At 52.0% G+C, this 21,514-nt stretch overlaps 2 protein-coding genes across 8 annotated transcripts in view; one reads left to right on the forward strand and one right to left on the reverse strand.

Annotated features, from left to right (window-relative positions):
• Positions 1-7,986, forward strand: part of ADAMTSL2 (ADAMTS like 2) — a 59,379-nt gene extending 51,393 nt beyond the window's left edge. For all 6 annotated transcript variants that reach the window (XM_019510758.1, XM_019510761.1, XM_019510763.1 and 3 more), the window contains 4 exons: positions 1,344-1,514; positions 1,942-2,118; positions 4,697-4,841; positions 7,020-7,986. In XM_019510758.1, coding sequence (XP_019366303.1) covers positions 1,344-1,514; positions 1,942-2,118; positions 4,697-4,841; positions 7,020-7,138 — 612 coding nt within the window. In that variant the 3' untranslated portion in view covers positions 7,139-7,986. The remainder of the gene's footprint in view (positions 1-1,343; positions 1,515-1,941; positions 2,119-4,696; positions 4,842-7,019) is intronic.
• A 220-nt stretch (positions 7,987-8,206) lies between these two features.
• FAM163B (family with sequence similarity 163 member B) overlaps positions 8,207-21,514 on the reverse strand; it is a 63,756-nt gene continuing 50,448 nt past the window's right edge. For both annotated transcript variants that reach the window (XM_019510765.1, XM_019510766.1), the window contains 2 exons: positions 11,729-11,844; positions 8,207-11,070 (listed from right to left, as the gene is read on the reverse strand). In XM_019510765.1, the coding sequence (XP_019366310.1) occupies positions 10,678-11,070; positions 11,729-11,821 (486 nt within the window). In that variant the 5' untranslated portion in view covers positions 11,822-11,844 and the 3' untranslated portion in view covers positions 8,207-10,677. The remainder of the gene's footprint in view (positions 11,071-11,728; positions 11,845-21,514) is intronic.

Raw genomic sequence — 21,514 nt, forward strand, 5'->3', positions numbered from 1 at the left:
AAAAAAAAAAAAAAAAAAAAAGGTGTGGTGTGTGTGTCAGCCAGGCCTTGTTCTGGAGCTATTTTTATAGAGATTTTGATTTGGTGGCATTGGCTAAAAATAAGTGGTTTCCATGACAACAGCTGCAGTGTGAAATACAGCACATCTCCTCAAAGCGCTGCAACAAAAGAACGTGAGGACTTTCACTGTTTAAAATACAGGTTGAGACAATACCTGTGCAGTTTTTTATTGAAATGAAGGGGGTATATTTGTAACCAACTACCTTAGATTTTTTTCAAGGCTGCTGCATGTTTTATCTAATGCAAACAAAGCACTTGGCCTTCTCATTTTCCTCTTGCACCTTCATTTTCTCCCTCTACCCAGCAGTGAGACTTGGCAAGTCTTTCTTAAAAATTAAGAGCCAGCGTATTGCACTGCAGGGGGCTGGGGGGATGGGGGTAAGGGGATGAGGACCGCAGGGTCAGGGGGAGCAGCTGGGATATGGGGGGCTCCTTTAGGTTTCCCTAAAGGCAGCTTCTGTCTTCATCCATCTCTTCAGACAAAGCAGAGAGATCTCTCATAGGATTATGAAGCCAAATTTTGAGTTTAGGGGTGATTAAGAGAGCTGCGCAGACAACATGGTACAGAACTGGGTGCCTTATTTAGCACTGTATTCATCCCAGCTTGGAGATGAGCTCCTTTAGGACTTGGTGAGTGGGCCTGGTGGTGCCTTGGCTCTCCATGCACGTCTGCCATCTGCTTGTTTGTGCTCTCACCCAAGTTGGCCACAGCCACAATAACTGGTGTCTCTTTTGTCCTCCACAACACACGGGCACCAGTTACTTGTCAGCTGAGTTCCCGGCAGTGAAGGGGGCTGACGGGTTTTGTAAGAAACGAGGTGGCTTTATCAGGAAAGTCCTGGCTTGGGACTTTGGATCCGGTAGCCAGGTCTGCCAGAGCCTTCCTGTGCAAGCAGGGCAAGTCATCAAGCCACCATGGCCCAGAGCATCTAATGTTATGCTGGCCATTTTGGTTGCCCAAATGGAGACCCCTCAAAGGATGCTAAGGGAATGAAGGTGTTTTTCAGGCCCAGCTCTGGGTCGGTTTCTAGCTGCCTTGGGTAAGCTCTTCTGCACCGTCCCTGAGATCAACCTACAGGGCCTAATATAAAAAAAAAAAAAAAAAGTGCCCGTGAAGTCCTTGCTTGAAGGAACTTGCACGCAAGAACTTCCCATCCTTGAACTCCTTTCTGGCTGAAGCTGAGGCAGAGACGATCCGCTGACGGGCTTCCCTGTCACCGTGTAGGGCTGGCACGCTGTCCCTTCCTGCCCCTCACTCTTGTCACCCTGCTCTATCTGTTTCAGTGCAGCGGCAGCTGCGGGCAGGGGAGGATGATCAGGCATGTGTACTGTAAAACCAGCGATGGGCGCGTGGTGCCGGAGTCGCAGTGCAACCTGGAGACCAAGCCGCTGGCGATCCACCCCTGTGGGGATAAGAACTGCCCTTCGCACTGGCTGGCACAGGACTGGGAACGGGTAAGAGAGACCTGCGCTGAGGCTTACGACTTTCAGTCCTCCTCATCCCTTCGGCGAGAGGGTGGTACAAGGGGCTCTTACTTTCTGGGTCTAATCCCACCTGTGAAGGGCTCGGTTATCCTCCTTGCAAAGCAGGGGTAATGCAAACTGTCTCAAGAGCCTCAAGCACAGGCTTGTGCAGACCTTCCTGCAACGGGGAGGTCACTGGGGCATTGCCATGCCCTGCTCTCCCGGGTGGCCGGCAGCAGGACAGACTCGCGGACGTTGTGGCGTGGTGCTGGGAAACCCCCTTCGCTCGGACGCCGTTACTGAGTCGAGACTGGGTTGGGCGTGAGCTCAACTCCAGCTCTCTCTGCTCAACATGACATGACATCTCTGGGACATGTCATTTTAATCTCTCCTCCTGTCTGGTTTCTGTCCCGGGCAGTGTAACACCACCTGTGGCCGTGGGGTGAAGAAGAGGATAGTGCTGTGTCTGGAGATCGTCAATGGGAAGATAAAGACACGGAGCCCCTCCGACTGCGACGTCACCAAGAAACCGGTAGAAGAAAGCACCTGCTTCGAGCGGCCTTGTTTCAAGTGGTACACGACTCCCTGGTCTGAGGTAAGAGGGTTGCTGAGGTATTTCCAAGGGGTGCCACTTAGATCTAGTAGGGACTAATTTATGGGCGATAGCCTGAGACGGGAAAGAGTCGGGCCCAGTGAACAGGGCACCCGGCGGGAGCTCTGTTGCAGGCTCTGTGTGTCAGACCCCTTCAGTCCTTGCCTCGGTTTCCTCATTGACATAACGGGGGTAACACTGTTCATCCAACTTCACAAAGTGCCCAGAGGTGCCTGGATGGGAAGCAGCAGTGGCGTGCTCGATGCTGCCATTGCCAATGGCCGCCCACCTCGGAAACCTCAGTAGAGGTAAGGACATAAGAACAATCCTCTCCCCTCAAGACCCAGAGGGACAGAAACCTTCTCCTCCGCAGTTTGTGCTATCCCCATTCTCTTCTTGGAGGTCTCCTCATAAGGGCTGTCAATCTAGGACCGCACCTGGGTGCTAAATGACGCAGGGAGATGGGGTAAGGGTGGGTGAAACACCCTGCCTTGGGGGTCCTGTTTTCAGGCATGCACCGGGAGCGCGATCCTCTGGTCCGCAGGGCAATCAGGAGAAGGACCTGCCCCTTCTCCCAGCCTTCCCCCTACGGCGAAAGTGCAAAATTCTTTCCGCACGCTGTCTGGCACGCGGACGAATGCACAATAGCTGTAAATGGACATAGGAAAACGGAGCACAAAATGAACTGTTCCAGCATAGCTCGCATGGCACAGCCGGCAATGGCTCATCCAGAGACGCTTCTGGCCTGATTGCCAAGAACTGATTAGGATTTGGTTATTTGGGCCAAGGCAGCCTTTCGCTGTATTAGCAGCTCGAAGTGGAGCACGCGCCCTGCCAAGATGTAATCAGTACTCGCTGTGCTTTTGGAGAGCAGGAATGAAAGGAAGTGTTTCGGGTTGGCTTTTTGTGTTGTTGTAGGAATCTGGCTAGGTCTGCAGGGCCAGCCGTAATAATGTGTGTAATGAGACAAGGGAAGGGAGAAGGGATTGGCAGGTACAGGCTGGGAGAATTGGGGGCAGTAGATTGTCCTTAGAGCAGTGAAACCTGCCCAAATATTTGCTGCACTGATGGCTTCCAGGGTTTGGAAAAATAAGGGAAGAGATCCCAGGGCATATGTAGGGGAAAGCTGGGGGCCACTCGCATCCTTTCTGTGTCATAGTTAGCATAAATGCACGTGCACTTTTGTAGCAGTCCCTGCAAAAACAGGCCAAGGTCATGGAGGTGGAACGGACAGCTTCTTCCGGAGATGGTGCCAGGAGATTAGGGTTGATATGGGTTGGCAGGGGAGCACAGATGAGAGGGTTTGGCCTGTCCTGGTGAATGAGTGTGTGCTGACTACCAGGGCCATTGCTATGCCGTGGTAGAGGTGAAATCCCCAACCCCTGCTTGGTTATGGCTTGGCAAGTCAGCTCTCCAAATACGCGAAAACTTGAACCTGGATCAAATTCTGGTTCTGAGGGTTTGTTTGGGAGGTGGCTGTAGGACTGATGGAGTCCTGCAGGCCGAGGTCTTGCCAGCTTGCAGATTCCCAGCCATGAAAGCAGGCAATGTCCACGTGTGCTTATGGCCCTACGAGCACAGATGGACCCTGAGCAGGAGCATTCCTGTCTTGCCTCGAAAGACCAGCACACGTGGTGCTTCAAAGGCAAATAAAGAGCTGCAGGTCCCTGGCGTTACAGGGAAAGAAGAGCCTGGATTATAGCTCTTCCCTTCAGCATCCCAGGCAGCTTGTTTAATTTTCTTTCGAAACCGGTCATTGATGTAGCCCTTAATTAACCAGGCCAATATGAGAACCCATCTCAGTGTCAGCAGAGAGAGGGAGAGCCAAGGCATCACAAAGATTGACCTAGTTGTATTGAGTCATAAGGTCTAAGAGGATGCTGGATTTTCCTAATGTGCTGCTCTGGGGGGCGGGGGCTTGGCTGGACAAGCCCCACCAGGGACATTTGCCCTCCATGCAGAGACAGCTGATAGAAAGTGCAATGTAAATGTTGCCTTCCACTTTGTGTGTGGCCCTTTGGAGAGAGGGGACTTCATCTCTCGTACGTGTGGTTGTGTCCACCTCTGGAGGAAGGTGGGGATTTTGCCTAATTCAGAGACTCGGTTCAAAACTGTAGCAACTGTCTTTGCAATGGGTTGTTCAAGGAAGGGGAAGGGTGGTTCTTGATGAAAGGGAACCAGTGGCAACCCCTGAACATGGCTAGTGACTTCCTCTTAGGGGTTTGCCACGTATAGGTGTCAGATGCTTCTGCCAGCGACGAGAAGTGTAACGTGTGAAGTGAGGCAATACCTCTTTATTGGACCAACCTGTGTAGTCTGGAGAGATGAGCTTTTGGGCTTCAAGAGCTCTTTGTCAGGTCTGGGGAAGAAGCATCCAGAGTCCAAAGTCAACTGCTCTCATTTCACTGGGTTGTTAATCTTTGGGCCACTGGGAAAAGAAGCGGCCAGTTCTCACCTGTGGAGTGAAGAGGAGTGAGCAGAGGGGAAGGTGAGAGTCAAGCTGTGATGGGCCATAAAAACAATGTCTGGTGTCCAGCAAAGCTATGCCGTCCTGCCAACAACCCTCCTCTCTGCTTCCCAGTGCACAAAGACCTGTGGCATCGGAGTGAGAATGCGTGATGTGAAATGCTACCAGGGGAAGGATATTGTTCGTGGCTGCGACCCCCTTGTGAAGCCGGTTGGGAAACAAACCTGTGACCTGCAACCCTGCCCTACTGAGCCGCCAGGTGAGGAAAGGCATCCAGATACTTCTTTCATTGTGGGGTCTGGGGCTGCCCTTCTAGTACAAACCAAGAGGGACAGGGGTTGACTGAAGCTGTGCCTATGTATATGGAAAGGTTTCTTCTACATCAGTTAAGTGTGAATATAAACTAGTAGTTATACCCAGATAAGCCTGCCTGTACCTTGGAGGACACACTTATTCTGGTGTAATAAGCTGTTCAAAATCCAGTTGCAAAGTCATGATAACCACCTCAGAACGAGGCGCATTTCTGTACATCGGTGGGCTTGTCTACACGTGCTTTTACATGCACCTAAACTTAATGTGCATTTACCTAATGTGCATTACGGCGATTTAGGTGCGTGTCTACATGTGCACGTGCTAAGGCGCACTTGTGCGGTGTGCGGACTGACTTGGGTCCCAAGTCAGTTGACTTACACAGTGTAAATGCGCCTTAGCGCGTCTACATGTGCATTAAGGTGCTTTAGCTCTCTGCGCATAAATTTGATACCTACTTTTGCAGGTAGCAAACTTAGGTGTGAATAGCCTGAAATCACCATTTTTAAGGTGCATTAAGGGTGTGCACATGTAGACCTGTGCCCTTAATGCGCCTTAAAGATAGCGAATGCACCTTAAATCGGCATATGCAGACGCACCTTGTGTCTCTGTAAGGTGCTAGGCATGTATCACTCTGAAAGAAAGTGCAATAGCTGCTAAGTAGTCAAAACAGCAGTTTTCTCTGGCCCAAAGATAACCTTGCAAATGCTGACTTTGGTAGCATGTTGCTGTGTTTAAATCCCCACTAACGTCTGAGTATGGGTCATCTGTGGTCTTATCTGAATGATTTTAGACTCCTACATCCTGTGGGATTCGTGACCATCTCATTTTCCAGCTGGGGTCCCTTGGCTCGAAGAAGCTGTGATCACCAGTGAACATGTAGTTCTCAGTCTGTACTAGGAGTTGGAAATGAGGATGGGTGTGTACATAAAGCACAAGAGTGTGGGTCTTTGGGCTTTGCTGTGGACTTGCTTTGTGGCTTCTGTTGCCCATTGCTCTCTTCTCCCTGCGGGCAGTGAGGTTTGATAACACTTTGTGGATGGGAGGTATCGTGGAAGGGCAGAACGCTACTAGAAGAAGAGCAATTCAGACAGCTGCCTTCATGTCACCAAGACCTTTTTACCACCTGAGTTTTGTACTGTGGCTCCTCACAACAGCACTGTTATAGGGAGGGAGTTTTTTGACTCATTTGGCTGCTGCCCACGTGCTCTGAGAGCATCACAACTGCCTTTATACAATATTGGGACATATGTGGGGTGCCCTGAAGTTGCCTTCTCCTTCCATTCAGCTGGCCATTTGCTCCAAGTGGTTACCATAATCCTGCTGTTCGCTATCACGTGAGCGTCTCAGGAGAGATCGTCTGCTTTTCTGTTCAGAGTCGGAGTAGCGTCTTGCGCAGAGGGGTCCCAGTCTGTGAATGGGGCTTCTCTGTGCTACTGGAAAACAAACGATAAATAACAGGGCTTGCCCATTTTCTCTGTGCCCTTTCCCCATTGCTACTGGATCCCAAGGTGTTTATACCCAGCGAGGCAGCACTTTCATCTTCCCCTTTCATTCAGTGACATCCCAAGAGAGAATTAGGCTTCAGATACAAAACTCAGCCCCCTTGGGCCTGGCACACGGAAACATATGACCCTGTCCCAGCCCAGCTTTGCTGTTCCTATTTAAGACGCAGCAGAAAGCAAGGCTGCTTCCTGGGATTCGGTGAAACCTGGGCACTTCTATGCTGGTTCAATCCTTCCTGGGTTGCATTCATTTAAAATGTAAGGCAAGCCAAAGGGGGATTTGAAACGGGCAGGGTGCTGAAAGAAGCCTGCAAGGGTCATTTTGCACCTTGCAGCTTGAAAAGGAAGGACTGAATGGCTTTCCAGAGATGGGTAGGGAGAGCGTAGCTATATTTGAACTAACCAGAGAGGGTCTTTTTATGCTAATCAGAGAGGGAAGAAGAGTTGGACCAATGGAAATCAGAAATACCCTTCATTTGTCCATTAAAAAAACTTCCAAAGAGAAATGGAGTTAACAAGCCAGGGACGAAATGAGCTAAAAGTGTAGACGGTAATTTTTTTTCCCCATGATGTTGCCTTTTGACTTCTCCTCTTGATTGCCAATCTGTGTTTCTCTTCTCTAGATGACAGCTGTCAGGACCAAGCTGGAACGAACTGTGCTTTGGCAATCAAAGTGAACCTCTGCAGCCACTGGTATTATAGCAAAGCTTGCTGCAGGTCCTGCAGGGCCCCTCATTCCTAGTGGCGAGGTTAGAAGAAGGACTTCGGGTCTCAGACTTGGAAGGACCGGAGGGTAGTCTGCTCACAAGCATCCGGCGTTTGGCTAGAGCGGTAACAGGCAAGAGGTGGGGAACACCCCGGTTGCATTCACCTACTTCCAGAAAGCCATCGCTCTGGAGAGCCAAGTGTGCCACGGACTTGCGCTGCGGCTGTTTCCTCCCACCGCTGAAAAGATACCACCCTTGTTCCTCTCTCTCCTTCCTCATAACAGAGGGAAATGGCACCAGCAGAAACGACAGCTCCGTTACTACTGTATATGGGTAGCCTCTGACGATTGAGAACTGTACATAGCATCTTGTATATTTGATTCATCCTAGCTCCAAAACATTCCCGTGTCTTAAAAGGGCTCTCCTTCATGTGCTATTCAACATGGGAGTTTTAGATGGATGATGGTAAAGAGCAAACCACGCAACATGGAAGCACCACGATCTTCTCCCTAGCAGGAGGTCCTCGTACCTGCTTTCTGATTTAGCCCCTACGCCTGTCTTCTAGCCTTCACTGCCTTTCTGTAATGGCAGGAAGCTGAACTTCATTCCTTCAACGACCTTAAGCCAAAGCCCTTTGTGTAATATGTAGGTGTATACTTTTTCAGAGAATTTTATCTTATAATCAAACTTCAGTGCCATAGCCCTCATAAAAATCATAATGCTGACATAATGTATATAATAAGGAAACATAACTGCACTTTATATCACAGAAAAGATGTGCTCTTTTTAATATATTTGTTTACAAACAGTGACCTTTATCCCTATAATCATTAATTTGTACTCGTATGTATATTTTAATAAAATTGTCATATTTATGATGGTATCTTGTTTTATTCTCAAGTTTTTAGCATATGTTTCTCCCTGTGTGTGTGGCAGCTGATGCCACGTATGGATAGGAGTCCCTGCCAATAGAAGCCCTGATCCTGCAGACGCGTACGTAGCGGACCCTTCACGGCAGGTAGGGACCGTCTTTGTGCTTGTGGGCCGGATGCTCTGGCCCACAACTGCGTACCTATCAATAAAAAAGAGCTCAGCCTCTGAAACCATGTCAAAGAGTAGTTTATTTTATTTTTTTTTATTATTTAAATTTTTTTCTCAGTGAGCTCAGAAGTCCTGTACAGCAGTTCACCGCGTGAAGGTGAGTGAAACGGATGACGTGGCTTGCTAAGGTGTCGAAGGTCTACTGGGAAAAAAAGAGGGAAGATGGAAAGAGAAGTCTGTCCACAGAAAAGGCAAAGGATCCAAAGTCTAAATGCATTTGAAACAAACTGGAGTCAGGGAGTGTACAAATTAAGAGAGCTATAGAAGCGGCTGCTGTTACACTAGATTACTCAGAAGACAGAACACCATTCCCCAGCAAACACATTGACATCAATGCTTCCCCAGTTACACAGCTCAAGAAGGAAGAAACCAGGCATATTAGACTTGTTACAAACCAAGACAGGCCCCCCACCCCAAGAATGTCTAAGATATTCAGTTGTAAAGAATAACTTGCACATTAAAAAGGTCTCCCATGGAATTAAAAAAAAAACCCTCGAGGGCAAAAGTAAAATATCCAGTTGGGCCATATACAGTATTTATAAGCGGACGAGTCTGAAACGACTGCTTTCTCCTCGGAGAGTGCATCTTTAATAATGAGCCTGGGATGCAGGCGCGACGCGGAGGCCGTTAGAGTCTATTTGCAGCCGGTCCGGTCTTCTCTGCAAACGAGCGAGTCGTTCTGTGATTACGGAGCGCTGCTTTTAGCCTGAATTGTGTATAATGACGTTAGAAAGGAGAGCGTTCAGAAGACAAGTCGTATGCATCAGAAAAACACAAGCAGCCTTGAGAGAGGACCACACGTGCGCACGCCTGTGGAAGAGCTTATGCTATTGCTGGTTCCCTCTTCTAAAGAAATTAGAAATGGTTTGTTTCTTAAACGAGAAGAAAATGGTTCCTTTTGATTGTGTTTTATCCAGGGAAAGGCTTGCCTTCCTCCATCAGCATATGGCGTTCCTCCGACCGCTAAGCATGGTGCTTTTCGAGTTGCAACATCAAGAATTTACAAGCCCGATCATGTCTTCAGTGCACACAGGCTGAGATTAGCTCGTCTGCCTGTTAAAATACCACGGCAAGGTCACAGATTGTGTTTCCTCTCAAGGGGGGGGATCTAGCTCTCTGCCTTGCCACTATCCCAACACTTTCCCAGCGTGTCGGACCGTTATCATGAAAGGCAAGATAACCGCGGTGCATTTCCACTTTCATCTGTGAGCAGGAGTTTGAAAACTTCAGAAGACGGTGCTTCCAGAGCAGTTGCTGTTCAAGACAGCAGAGGGACCAGGGGGTGGAGAAATAGATAAGCTGGGCATGGGCCTTGGGCACTACTGGCTGCATAGCAGCCCCTTTTTGAGGTGGGGCATGACCCTGGCTTTTGCTGTGAATTAGAAATTCTTGTTATCGGAGCTCTGCCAGTGGCTTGGAATTGAGACCGGTCCATTGCCTCTGCCTAAAAGCCTTGTGATGTGTTTCCAGGTGGAAAAAAACTGGGGAAAAAGTCTCCTTTTTTTTTTTGCTTAGCCCTCAGTTGCCCAGTTCAGAAGTGCGTGTGTATAGTATCATTTGGGGGGGGGGGGGTTTGGAAAACCAAAGTTGCTTGGCGATAAATTGTCTCTCTCCTGTTACATAGGAATCAGATGGTGGTGTTAAAAAAACCCAATTACTTTCCCTAGGGACAGATGCATTTCACCTCTGGAAGCCTCTTCTAGAGGACAAGACCACGCGTTAGCTGTGCATCCTGTATCTTGGGGGGCGGGGGGCATCCTTCTGCACACGGGGTTGTGCCCAATAAATAGACAGTAGAGAGAAAAAGAGCAAGAGTAAGAGCGAGAACTCCTGCATTGTAGAAAGGTCAGAGATGACCATTATGGTTCACTAACTTGTAGACCAAGCCCATCTCTGTTGACTGCTCGTTCAGGGTGACATTCCCCTTCGAGCCCGGCAGAAGGCCCGTACACCGCTCAGTTCCACTTTGGTGCCATTTCCAGGTCTGCAGTGGTATGTAGGCTGGGCCCCCCCAGCTCAAGGATAGGTTTGACCCTCCAAGAGGGATGACAGATGCCTGTTGGCTTGTGCAGCATTGTCTTGCTGTGACGGCCCCTGCACCTGTACCTGCTGGTATTCACCACCTTGATGGTCATCAGGGGACCTCTTGATGGGTATAAAAGGATGCACAATATCAAAATCTCATCTAATAAAAAAAAAAATTAATTAAATGTGCAGCCCCACAAAACCTCTCCAAGCAGCATATGCTATGGCCCTCTCCCCCTCTCTCTCCCACCCCACCCTTTATTTTTGCACTTTATATAGTGGTTTACTATATGTATAGCTATATATAACGTATAAATACATTCATCATTTTAAAACACTTCCACAGATTTTTTTTTTTAAAAGAGTTTCACCATTATTAAAGGCTCGGATGTTGTAGAAAAAAGCCTCACACGGGCTGGCCAGCTCACTATGTCCAGGCTCTAGCAGCTCAGACATCCGTGCTTATGCTCCGGCTGCGAGAGAAAGCCTCCCGCATGGCCGAGAGGCGGTTTGGGTTCAGCGCTTGCAGGTTCGATACGCTCACCGGCAGTTCAATATCTTCCTGGCTGATGTTCTTGTAGCTGACGCGGTCGCCCCCATTGCGGACCTCTTCGGGGGGCTGCTGGAGGAAGAAGGTGGGCGGCTCATACTGGGAGCAGCTGGGGCACACGGTCCGGCACTGAGAGTGCTTTTTGTGGAAGGGTGAGGAGGCGGCGTAGACGGAGGGCCCGTTGGTCAGCACTACATTGCGGTTGCTGTGGAGTGGAGGGATGTGGGAGTGCACGGCGAAGTCTGGCTCCTCCTCATCCTCTTCGGACTCGTCTTTTTTGCAGCAGTAATACTGAAAAGCCGGCGAGGAGAGCAACCCATTACTCTGGAGCTCGGTCCCCCTAAAGCACGACAAACCCCAGCTGCAAGCGGGAGGTTGAACATGGGGCGTATTGGGTTCAGCCCAGGATGGACATGGAGCTTGGGATGCACCCAAAGCTCAGGTTCATCCAGGTTGAGGTCCCATCTCTTGCCCTGTGTTAAAGGCATTGGATAAAATGCTCCTGACGGATACGCAGGGAGCAATCAGCCACCGGGGGGGGTTGGACCAGAGAGACCTGCGCAGCCTTTCCAGCACTGGCATCCCTCCTCCTTCAAGGATAAATAAAAGGTTTGAGCCTGTTGCACGAAGGGCCAGACTCTGCCGGGCTGAGACCCTGGCTCCAAATGGCTTTCGAACACTGCAAACCCCGCACGCGCCTCCTGCACTTAGATGCCACGTGCCCTGGGGCAGGACTGGCCGAGGGGCACGTCATGCGTTCGTGAGGTGCCCCACATGCTGGCCGCTCTTTGACTCCGTGTTCCCAGGCGATGGCTATGCCCTGCCTATAAGCATTCAGTGCTTGCAAACTCTCCCACGCCTCCCTCCCTCCCTCCCCACCGTATCCCAGGCTGAGACGCCCGTGTGCCCAGCAGCTGCACGGGTGATGCACAGCCCCGGTGAGGAGTACCTGGAGCCTACAGTAGCAGAGAACCGCGATGATACAAAGCAAAATGACGGTCGCTAATATTCCACCTGTGATGACCACAGTCCCGGCTGTCATTCGACCTCTTCTCCATTAACAGCCTGCAAGACACAATGTGCTCCTTAAGCATTGTGGGGAAGGAGGGCAAACCTGCCTGCAGCCAAAAGTAGCCTGAACATCAGCTCAGCACCCACCAAAGGCACTGTGCTCCAGGGGGCCAAGCCCACCCTTGCAGTACTGCCCTGGGATGGGCATACTTCTCCCCAACGGGGTGCAGGCAGCTGGGCCCAGTGCCACACAGGCTCTGCCATCAGGCTTGCATCCCACAGGGTCAGGGTGCCTGGCAGCAGCAGGTGGGGCAAATGTCCCACGCTGCGTGCATCTGAAATCATTGCCTGGGTCCAGGCCAACCCCATTCCTGGTGTCAAGGGAGGGACATGTAAGAGGATTTGTGCTGCATGGGCCTGTGAGGAGCTGGCCAGGGTACAGGGACTGCTGGAAAGTGATGGGGCTAAAAACATTAGTGCAGAGTACACCAGGAGATGCCGAGAGCCTCTCTGTGATGGCAGGGCCGGGGCACAATGCTCCCCCCCCACCCCAGACTGCAGCCAGCCAAGGTCGCCTAGAGACACAGGCTGGCCCTGCCTAAGAGCACCGCTGCCAGTCTGCACAGGAGTTTCACTTGGTCTCATTAGGGCTGACCAGGTCCCATCCCTTCTTCCTCCTGCAACAGTTGCAGAAGAGCATGCATACCCTTCGGCAGCAGCCCTAGGCTTGTGTAGGGACTACCTGCCAGCTCCTCTCATAGGGCTTCACAGGGGAACTGAGCGGCTGAGGCTGGCCAGGCCTCAGGACCCGGTTGGTCATGGTGGGTGGTTGGTCTGCTGCCCCTTTACATGGGCATAGGTGTGAAGGCTGTGGGGGGACACCCCATGCCCCAAGAGGCTTCCTCAGAGCGGGTAGAGTTGGCCCTGCTCCTGCCGGGCACAGGCTGCTGCCACATGCCTTGGAGGATGGGGTGGGGGTGGCTCTAAGCTTTGTTCGGGCAACAAAGCATCCCCTGAACTGTGAAGCCACGGCTGCCTGTGCTGCGATGAAGCCCTCACTGTGTCTGTAGGCACCTGCATACCCTCGCCTATGCTGCTTGGTGCTGCGCTGTCTCAGATCCATCCTGCCCCAATGGTCTGCCCTGATATCACAGCAATACATTAACAGCCCGGGAGGAGTTTGGTCCACTGGGCTTAAGCGATGCAACCAAGGCTACTCGGGAGACCAGGTTCAGAGCCAGCAAGAGGACCGGTCCTGCAGGTCTCACCACCCTAGCTGTCTCCACAAGCAGCAATGATGCCTGCAAAACAAGGCTGGGCATCCGGGTGGCCTGGCCTGAGCCACCAAGGCCACAGATGACACGCTGTGTTGCATCCCCATAAGCTAATGCTTAAGCACCGAGATGTCCTCGCTGTCTGTGCTGATGCTGCTCAATGCAGGCAAATCAGGGGGCTGAGCCCTGCGTAGGGGAGTCCCTGCCAAGGTTGATGGTTTCTTGTTGGCACGCAGCAAAGCCGCTGGAAGGCGACTGCTGAAAAGAATGAGTGTGATTCTGCAGAGCGGAAGGGGCAAAATGATGGGCGGGGGCTCAGTGCAGGGCTTGCTGCACCCGTCTGGGGGGCAACTTAAATGAAGGTGGGGATGTCTTCCCTGTACAGTGCACACATGCTATAGCAGCTGAGTTCCCAGTGCTCAGAAACTACAGGTGGCCCATGGTGGCCAGAGCATGCCCCTACTGTGCAGGCCTCAGTCGACTGAGTGTCTGCCGGGATTAGAGTGTAGTCTCAGACCTTCTCCTGGCCTAAGCCTGCCACCCATGAGGCTATTTAGTGCCACCCATGTTGGTGGCATCTGGGCTACTTTGAACTGGGGTAAGAAAGCTCTGTGTTAACCTTAGCAATAAGGAATTAAAGAGTTAAAGACATGGCAAGGTTGGGCTGCCACCCATGAGGCTATTTAGTACTACCTGCATCGGTGGCATCTGGGCCACTTCAAACTGGGGTAAGAAAGCACTGCGTTAACCTTAGCAATAAGGAATTAAAGAGTTAAAGACATGGCAAGGTTGGGATACTTCACATTTCTTGGGGTGTGCGGAGGGTTGGCAACGGCAGGTCATGCACACGAAGCTGTTGAGCAAGAAAAGCCTGATGTCTACCTGCCATGAACCCAAATGAGTGCAATCAGGGCTTGTAAAAAAAAAAAAAAAAAAAAAATCCACCTGGAACCAATTTGAGCAAATCCACCTGTTTCCCCACATCGGGGCCTTGGCAGCAGCAAATGCACCAAGTGTGATGGAGCTGGTATCACCCGTCTCTGTGATTCCACCTAATTGCCACCTGGCAGGTGCATGGCGCGAGGAACGGAAAAAGGCGCCACACCGTGACTGTACGTTTTAATAAGTGCAACTGCAGCCAACAGGTGGAAAAAATTATTGATATGAGCGCAGGGAAATGTCCCATGATTCTCTGGGCCGGTCCACTCCTTGCAAACACAGCGGTGCTCAAAAGGAAGAGCGGCCAAATGCTCTTTCCAGTTGTGGTGCTGAGTTCAGTGGGGTTGAGTAGGTGAGAGTTATTCGTCTGGATGCCTGAACTCCAGCGCGTGGAGTGACTCACCGTCATGTGGTTTGCAAAACAAAATAAAGGTCTCCGATGCTGGCTCTGATCATTTCCAGCAGAGGAGGTCAAGGGAGCAGCAGCATATTTCAGGGTCACACTTGGTGGCTCCGTGATAGCGTGCTTTAATCTTCTAATTGGTTAGCGAGCTTTTATAGGATAGTCTGTCATATGCTGCGCCTCAGCAAAGCAGAGCTGGCTCCTCGATAAAGGGCTACTCAAGAGTAAGTAGGCACCAGTGGAGATGTTGCATGGCGTAGCCTGATAACGATGTTTGCCTCTGGGGATAATTTGGCAGATTAATTAAACATAAGCCATCAGAGCCTTGATACTTGGATGATTATCGAGGCCCCCATTGCAAAGTCCAGAGCTCTGACAATGCACCAGTAAGCTGCTCACAAACCAGCGACAGCCCTGCCAGACCTTACGCATCCCCCCAGCAGCTGGAAGGAGAAATGGAGGCATACTGAATGCTACCCAGGCAGCTGTGCACTGGTTCAGGACTTGAGTCTGTGGACTCTTGCTGGCTCGGAGACCTTTCTGACTTCAGGGAGCTGTGATGCCTTGTGGTATTACTTGGCTGACTAAGGGTTTCCAGGCCTGGGTTTTGTCATTGTACGATGTACAGCACGCTGGCAAAAGTGCCAGTCGAGCACATCTTTGAGACAGTAAATGAATTCCAGCGCTGACGGACTAACCTGGTGTGCCAGTGAAGAAGGTAGAGACAGGACAGATGCAAACAACAGGCATCGGGACCAGAGCACCGAGCGGGCAGTTTTTCTAGGAATCACAGCATCGGACTGGGGCTGAGCTGGGGGGGATGCCAGATGACACCTTCACGAACCAGCCCAAGAACAGCTTGGAAAACACAGCCTATGGTCGTGGAAGAAGGGGTTTGTGCTGCCGCACTTGCTAGCTCTAAAGGAAAGTTGTACTCGGGGCAAGAACGGCACGCTTCCTCTGCCCAACAAAGGGTAGTTATACCCGAAAGCTTGCAAAGAAGAAGTTTCCCAACTATTTGAGTTGGGTTAATCAAAGATATCAGATTTACCCAAAGAACCTTGTCTGCCCACGTCCTTAGACCAACGCGGCTGCACCCAACACCCCTGTAACAACCACTGTCATTTGCTCCACAGGCACCACGTATGCCAATGGCCGAGGGGGGGCTTAGCTCAGGATAATAGTAGCAAACAAGGCACTTGGAAATCTAGGTGTTTCCGCGTTGTCTTACAGCTGGTGTTACTATGCCATGACTGTTCCCGAGCGCTTGGATACTGGGGGTTCCTGAGACCCAACCGAGATCATGAAAAACTTGTCTTGGGAGTCCTGTGCCATACAGCCCCAGTCACACAGTCATCGTGTGCGAATCTTAAGGGCTGTGACTAGTGCTAATGGCTAGAGCTGCGTGCTGAGAGCGGGTCAATCAGTTCTCATGCTTCAGGGCACATGCTGGTCTCTAGCTGATGGTCAGGAAGCTGATGGGGGGAACGCTGCATGGGGTGGTTGTTTCCCTTCCACCCAACAACTCATATGAGCGGCGGGCAGAGCACTTCTAGGCTCAATCCAAAGCCTCTTCAAACTAAAGGGAAAATTTCCAGTAAGTAAACTGGTCCCAGAACCAGGCCCTGTGTTTATAATCGGGGCTTGCATCCTTTTCCTCCCAAGCAGGTTTTGGCCAGTGCCAGACAAGTGATTGGGATGTGCGCCAATGGTGCAATGGATGAGAGCATATCCACCATGGCATCTCCCCATCGGTCTGTTCACTGGCGAGCCCCTGACAAACATTTCCTTTCTGCCTAGGCAAAACAGTCCTGGGACAAACTCCTTAGCTCTCCCGATGGGCCTGTCAGCTGTGACAGGCCACTGAAATGCCACAGGGACGTAGCGGTGGCCGGGGCCCAGCTCTGAACCATCTCAACTCAGAAATCAACTTGTCCAGCAGTGGGACTGAAAACCTGGGAATTGGGAACAGACCCTACAGAAAGGTTGGATTGGAGACACAACAAAAACTGAAAAACTGCAAGAAGAAAATCAGGGCTGTTTAAATTGGCCATGATCCTCCCCTGCCCCCCAGCTAGGGGAGCATCCCCTAGCTCAGGGGCAGGCAAAATGCGGCCCATGGGCCAGATGCTGCCCGCCCGGCCATTCAATCTGGCCTGTGGGGCCCCTAACAAATTTAGAAAATTCATATTTATCTGCCCCTGACTGCCTGTCATGCGGCCCTTGATGGCTTGCCAAAACTCAGTAAGCGGCCCTCCGCCCAAAATAATTGCCCGCTCCTGCCCTAGCTGATCCTAGCTAGCATCCCTTGCAGCACTGGAGAGAGGAGGCAGGGAGGGCTTCTAGGAGATCTTAGGGGAGAGCTATTTCTTTTTGTTGAACTGCATCGAGAACAATAAAGGAGCCCAAATACTTGAGCGCCGAGGAAAGGGTGATGCTGGGGAGGGAGTGGGACAGACGGACGGATGGACACCCCCCCCCCCGCCCTCTTAGGAGTCTGTGCAGACAGCAGCTGAGCTTTGCAAGGCCTTGCACAACAGCCTCCAGCTGAGAGCACGGTGCCAGCTGGCTGCACCTGGGAACTGCTGACTGCACATGAGTAGCGAAAGCACTCGTCAGACTGACAGGACTTGGCCATGCCGGGCGCACCGGGTAAGCCGCGCGTGGGGAGCGCCAACCATGTGAGAGCAGCTCCGTCCAGCCAGCTCCCTGCGCCGTGTGAGACTTGGCGGGGCAGAGGGAATTCAAAGAAAGCTCTCGTCAAAGAAGCATCTACTCTTAACATAACCCTTCCCATGTCTAGCGTGTGCTGTGCGCAGTCCCACGCTTGCTCACCGTGTCTTATGTCTTAGTCTTAAGCAATGTCAGACCTTCAGTGTCCCTCGGGCAGGGGGCTGCATGAGCCGACCTCTGGATGTCTCTTCCAGCCCTGCTTCTCTATGGCGATGTCTGTGATGACGGATGATGTCGAGAGCCCCGTGTCAGCTAGAAATGCTTAGGACCCCTTTAAATACTAGGACGCTTCTGGCTTGCTAACTGGCACAAGTCATGCAGACTGGTCAATGGAGGTGAGAGTTGGCTCAGGCCACTGGACTGGACCCAGGAGATGCCCTTTCCGTCCTGGGTTCATTCACCACGTGCAGCAAGGTCATAGGCCACCTATCTTCCTACCACCCAAGGTTCAAAGGCAACTGCCCTGTGGATCCTGGCGTAAGCACTTGGGCCTGAAGCAGTGCTGCACAGACAGGCCCTGAGATGGGATGAAGTCCCACTGAGATCTCTCAGGACCCTACAACCTAACGATGGCATTGCTTGAAACGGCGCATCCCACTCCAGCCGCTCCACCGAGGACATGCTGCACACCTTGTTCACCAGCGCTTTAACGAAGCTGGGTCACAGGTCACGATCCTTGCTTAACATTTACCATAAGCCCCGAATGACCACAACCCCCAGAGGCCAGCAGCAATTTCTGTCGAGGCTTTTTAAATAGGTTCCACAGAAAATATAGCCAAATGGAGCATTTGCAGTCTCTTACGGCCCTGCTAAAGTTGGGCTGGCAGTGAACGGAGGAAGCAGTGTTGCACGTTACGTTGCTTCTGAGCACAGCAGTAGGAGTCAGAAATGTATAGCGCTGTTCTCCGCACGCCTCCCTGCATGATACTTCTGCAGGGCAAACCCTGGCTCCAGTCCTCACATCCTTCCCTGGGCAGTCCTCACACTGGAGTAAGTCCTGAGCTAACACATGTGGCCGAGCACATACATGGCCTTGGAGCCTAAAGCCCATAGTCAGATGTGACTATGGCCAGGATGCTCCAAGGTATTGAGCCCAGGGCGTTGGGAGCAGCCAGGGGAGGGCTCCGGTGCAACAGTGGGGGCTGCCGCAGTGCGGAAATGCAGAGGCCGACTCAGCCTTCATGCAGCTCCAGTGAAAGAAGGGGAATGGCACCAGTGTGAAACCGCTCCAGTCTGCACTGACTAGTCCTGGAAGGCCTTTGCTCTCACCTGCCAGGCGCTGCTGTCTGTACAGCAGCTCAGCTGCACGCCTGACCTGAAGTACTGCACGTATCCACCACTGGAGCAAAGCAGTTGGGAGTCACGAGACCTGGCGTTGAGTCCCTGCTCCGCGGCTGACTCGGTGCGCGACCTCGGCTGCACCACTCCACAGAGCTCCTCGATTGCAGAACGACTCCATGGCTCCACTTCCCCATGGAGGAAACGGGGGCCTGGGTGGGACGCGGGGAGCTCCTGGTCTGCAAATGCATGCAAAACCCCTTCAGGCTCTTGCTTTGTCCTCTTGCCCATTCATCCAAGTGCCTTCCCTTCCTCTAGGGATCAGTGAAGGATGATAACGCCCGGCCCAGCTTTGCTCGTTGCCTCGGCTGCGCACGTGTATGGCATTGCACGCCTAACGAGGAGAAGCCCATATATGCGAGGCTCTTCAGATGCCTCAGGCACCACTCGGTTATGACCAAGACCATTTGGATGTACATGTTTTTCTGTAACATATTTGTCTTATTAAAAGTATATACCTGGAAGCTTTAAACTTGCCAGCAAGTGGGGTGGGGGAGAAAAAAAACACAGAAACGAGCGGCAGAGAGTAGCATATGGAGACCCACAAGCAGAACAGTTCCTGTCTAGACCTCCTTTACATTTGTTCCTAATTTCACGCTCTGCAGGCTCCCAGATTCATATAGTTAGTAATAAATACGCTGGTTAAAGGAAGTGCTTTGCAGCTCTGCTGTGGTCTTGGAGAACGTCTGCAGAAGCCGTGGTATGAGGAACGCAGGCGCTGGGAGACACCGCTCGCGCTAGAGCGCCGCTTGGCTCCTTGCTAGTCATTATGTAATATTAGGAGCCCTCGAGCTACTGTGGATGCCTGAAGAAGCCCCCACCGCTCCCCCTCCCCTCCCAGCCCATTTTATTTTATGGCTAAAGGAGTGAGTGCCGGCAGCCAGGCGTTAACCCCACACAGCGTGGTCCGTAATGTTACCAGGGCTCTCTCCGCCGACGGGGACCTGCTCCCCGCGCTGGGGGTCTGGGTGCTCACCCTGAACAAAACCGCTCCATCCCACGTCAGGATTTGCTCTCCTCCGCTGTGCTCCTCCAGTGTCTCAGGAAGGACAGAAAGCCGGGGTGGGGATCTGAGGCTGGGTGGTAGGAACAGGGGCAAGGCTGGCATGGGGCTATCCCGGATGCTGCGCTAGACCTTGGGTTGTCAGTGCAACCAGGGGCGGGGGGGCACTTATTCTCCCTTTGCCCCGACGGTGCAGGTCCCGTGGTATGGGAGGCACAGGACAGTCTCCTCCATCATGCTAAGCGTGTAGAGGAGGAGATTCCCATCAGCAGGAAGCCTTGGTTTCCGAGTTGCTCACAGCCACGCAGGCCTGTGGGGTACTCCACTGCCATCGCAGCCAGGCAGTGGGCAAAGGACACAGGGGTCCCCGGTGGGGGGGTGACTGCAAGATCTGGCTTGGAGATTCATCCATTTGCTTTGTCCCCAGAGACAAAGCAGTGCAGAGAGGATCAGGTGAGGACAGTCTCCCTCTCCTCTCCCTCTTGGGCCCTTCTCCATCAAAAAGTCTGCCTTCCAGGGAGATGCTCAGGTAGTTTCCCATTCTGGAGAAGGAGAGGGCTGCTTTTCAACCAGAAACCAGTGCAAGGCAGAGGCCCAGCGAGCCCGATCCTCCCAGGACCTGCCTGCCCTTCTATTTCCTCCTGCCTGGCCCGTTTTTGGAGTGACTCCGGTCAAGGGAAAAGGAAGGGAACTAATGGATTTGCAAATGGAATAAAGCATCTTCTCTTCCAGCTGCTAAGACTCGAGCAGGCAGGGTTTCAGTCTCAGGTGCATACAGAAAAAAACAGAGCGCCGCCCCAAACCGAATGGATCGTTGAGCCCTGCTTCCTGCAGCGAGAACAAGACCAGGTAGCATTTGCATAGCGTTTGTCGTCCTTGAAGCCCTTTGCAAATGTTCCTTAGCCTTCACAAGACCCCAGTGACAAAGAACAACGCAAGAATCCCTGGTTTATAGCTGGGTAAAGAGGAGCAGCCACGGCGCGAGCATCTGATTCTCACATACGTCTCCAGTCCCGCAGGTGCAACTTTACACCTGCAAACTAGTCAGCTTAAATTTTTCACCTTCGCTAAAAACCAAGCACTAGGTACACAAATCTGAGCAGCTAGACACATTACCTCCTCCTTGCACCCACAGCTCAGCTTGTTAGATGGGGAGCTACTAATAGTTTTACCTGAAATCACTGTGGGAGCAGTTATGTGCCTATGGGAGAGGAGGCTGGGTTGAGAGCCAGCTGCAAAATCACCCCCTAAGGTCAGCTATTGAGTGCGAGTCAGAGTTAGAGCAAGCATCTAGGATGCGACTCCTCGTCCTGAGCTCCTGCCATTGTCTTCTGCCACGCTCACAGCTGCACATATGCTGGGCCCCTCGGCCTAACACAGGAGAGCTGGAAAACTATCAGCTCCGCATGGCAGCCTCAGAAAACAATCATTTTTGAAATGGCATCATTAAAGCAAAGCCTCAGTTCCTCATCACCGTGCTACACAGCCCGCTAGAATAAAACCACCGGTTGTGGCAGGGAAAACAGCAGGGGTAGGAGGAGGGTGTGCATGTGCATGTGTGCGTGGCAGGAGGGAGGGATGGATGGGTGTGTGTGTGTGTGGTAGGAGGAATGTGTGTATGTGTGTGTGCACACGTGTGCATGGCAGGAGGGAAGGATGGATGGGTGTGTGTAGGTGTGTGTGGTAGGAGGAGTGTATGTGTGTGTGGCAGGAGGGAGGGAGGGATGGGTGTGTGTAGGTGTGTGTGGTAGGAGGAGTGTGTGTGTGTGCACGTGTGTGCGTGGCAGGAGGGAGGGATGGGTGTATGTGTGTAGGTGTGTGTGGTAGGAGGAGTGTATGTGTGTGTGTGCACATGTGCGCATGGCAGGAGGGAGGGATGGATGGGTGTAGGTGTGTGTGGTAGGAGCAGTGTATGTGTGTGTGTGCACATGTGTGCGTGGCAGGAGGGAAGGATGGATGGGTGTGTGTAGGTGTGTGTGGTAGGAGGAGTGTATGTGTGTGTGTGCGCACATGTGTGCGTGGCAGGAGGGAAGG

The sequence above is a fragment of the Gavialis gangeticus genome, unplaced genomic scaffold (assembly GCF_001723915.1).
Source record: "Gavialis gangeticus isolate Ggan-Ray unplaced genomic scaffold, GavGan_comp1, whole genome shotgun sequence".
NCBI classification, from domain to species: Eukaryota; Metazoa; Chordata; order Crocodylia; family Gavialidae; genus Gavialis; species Gavialis gangeticus.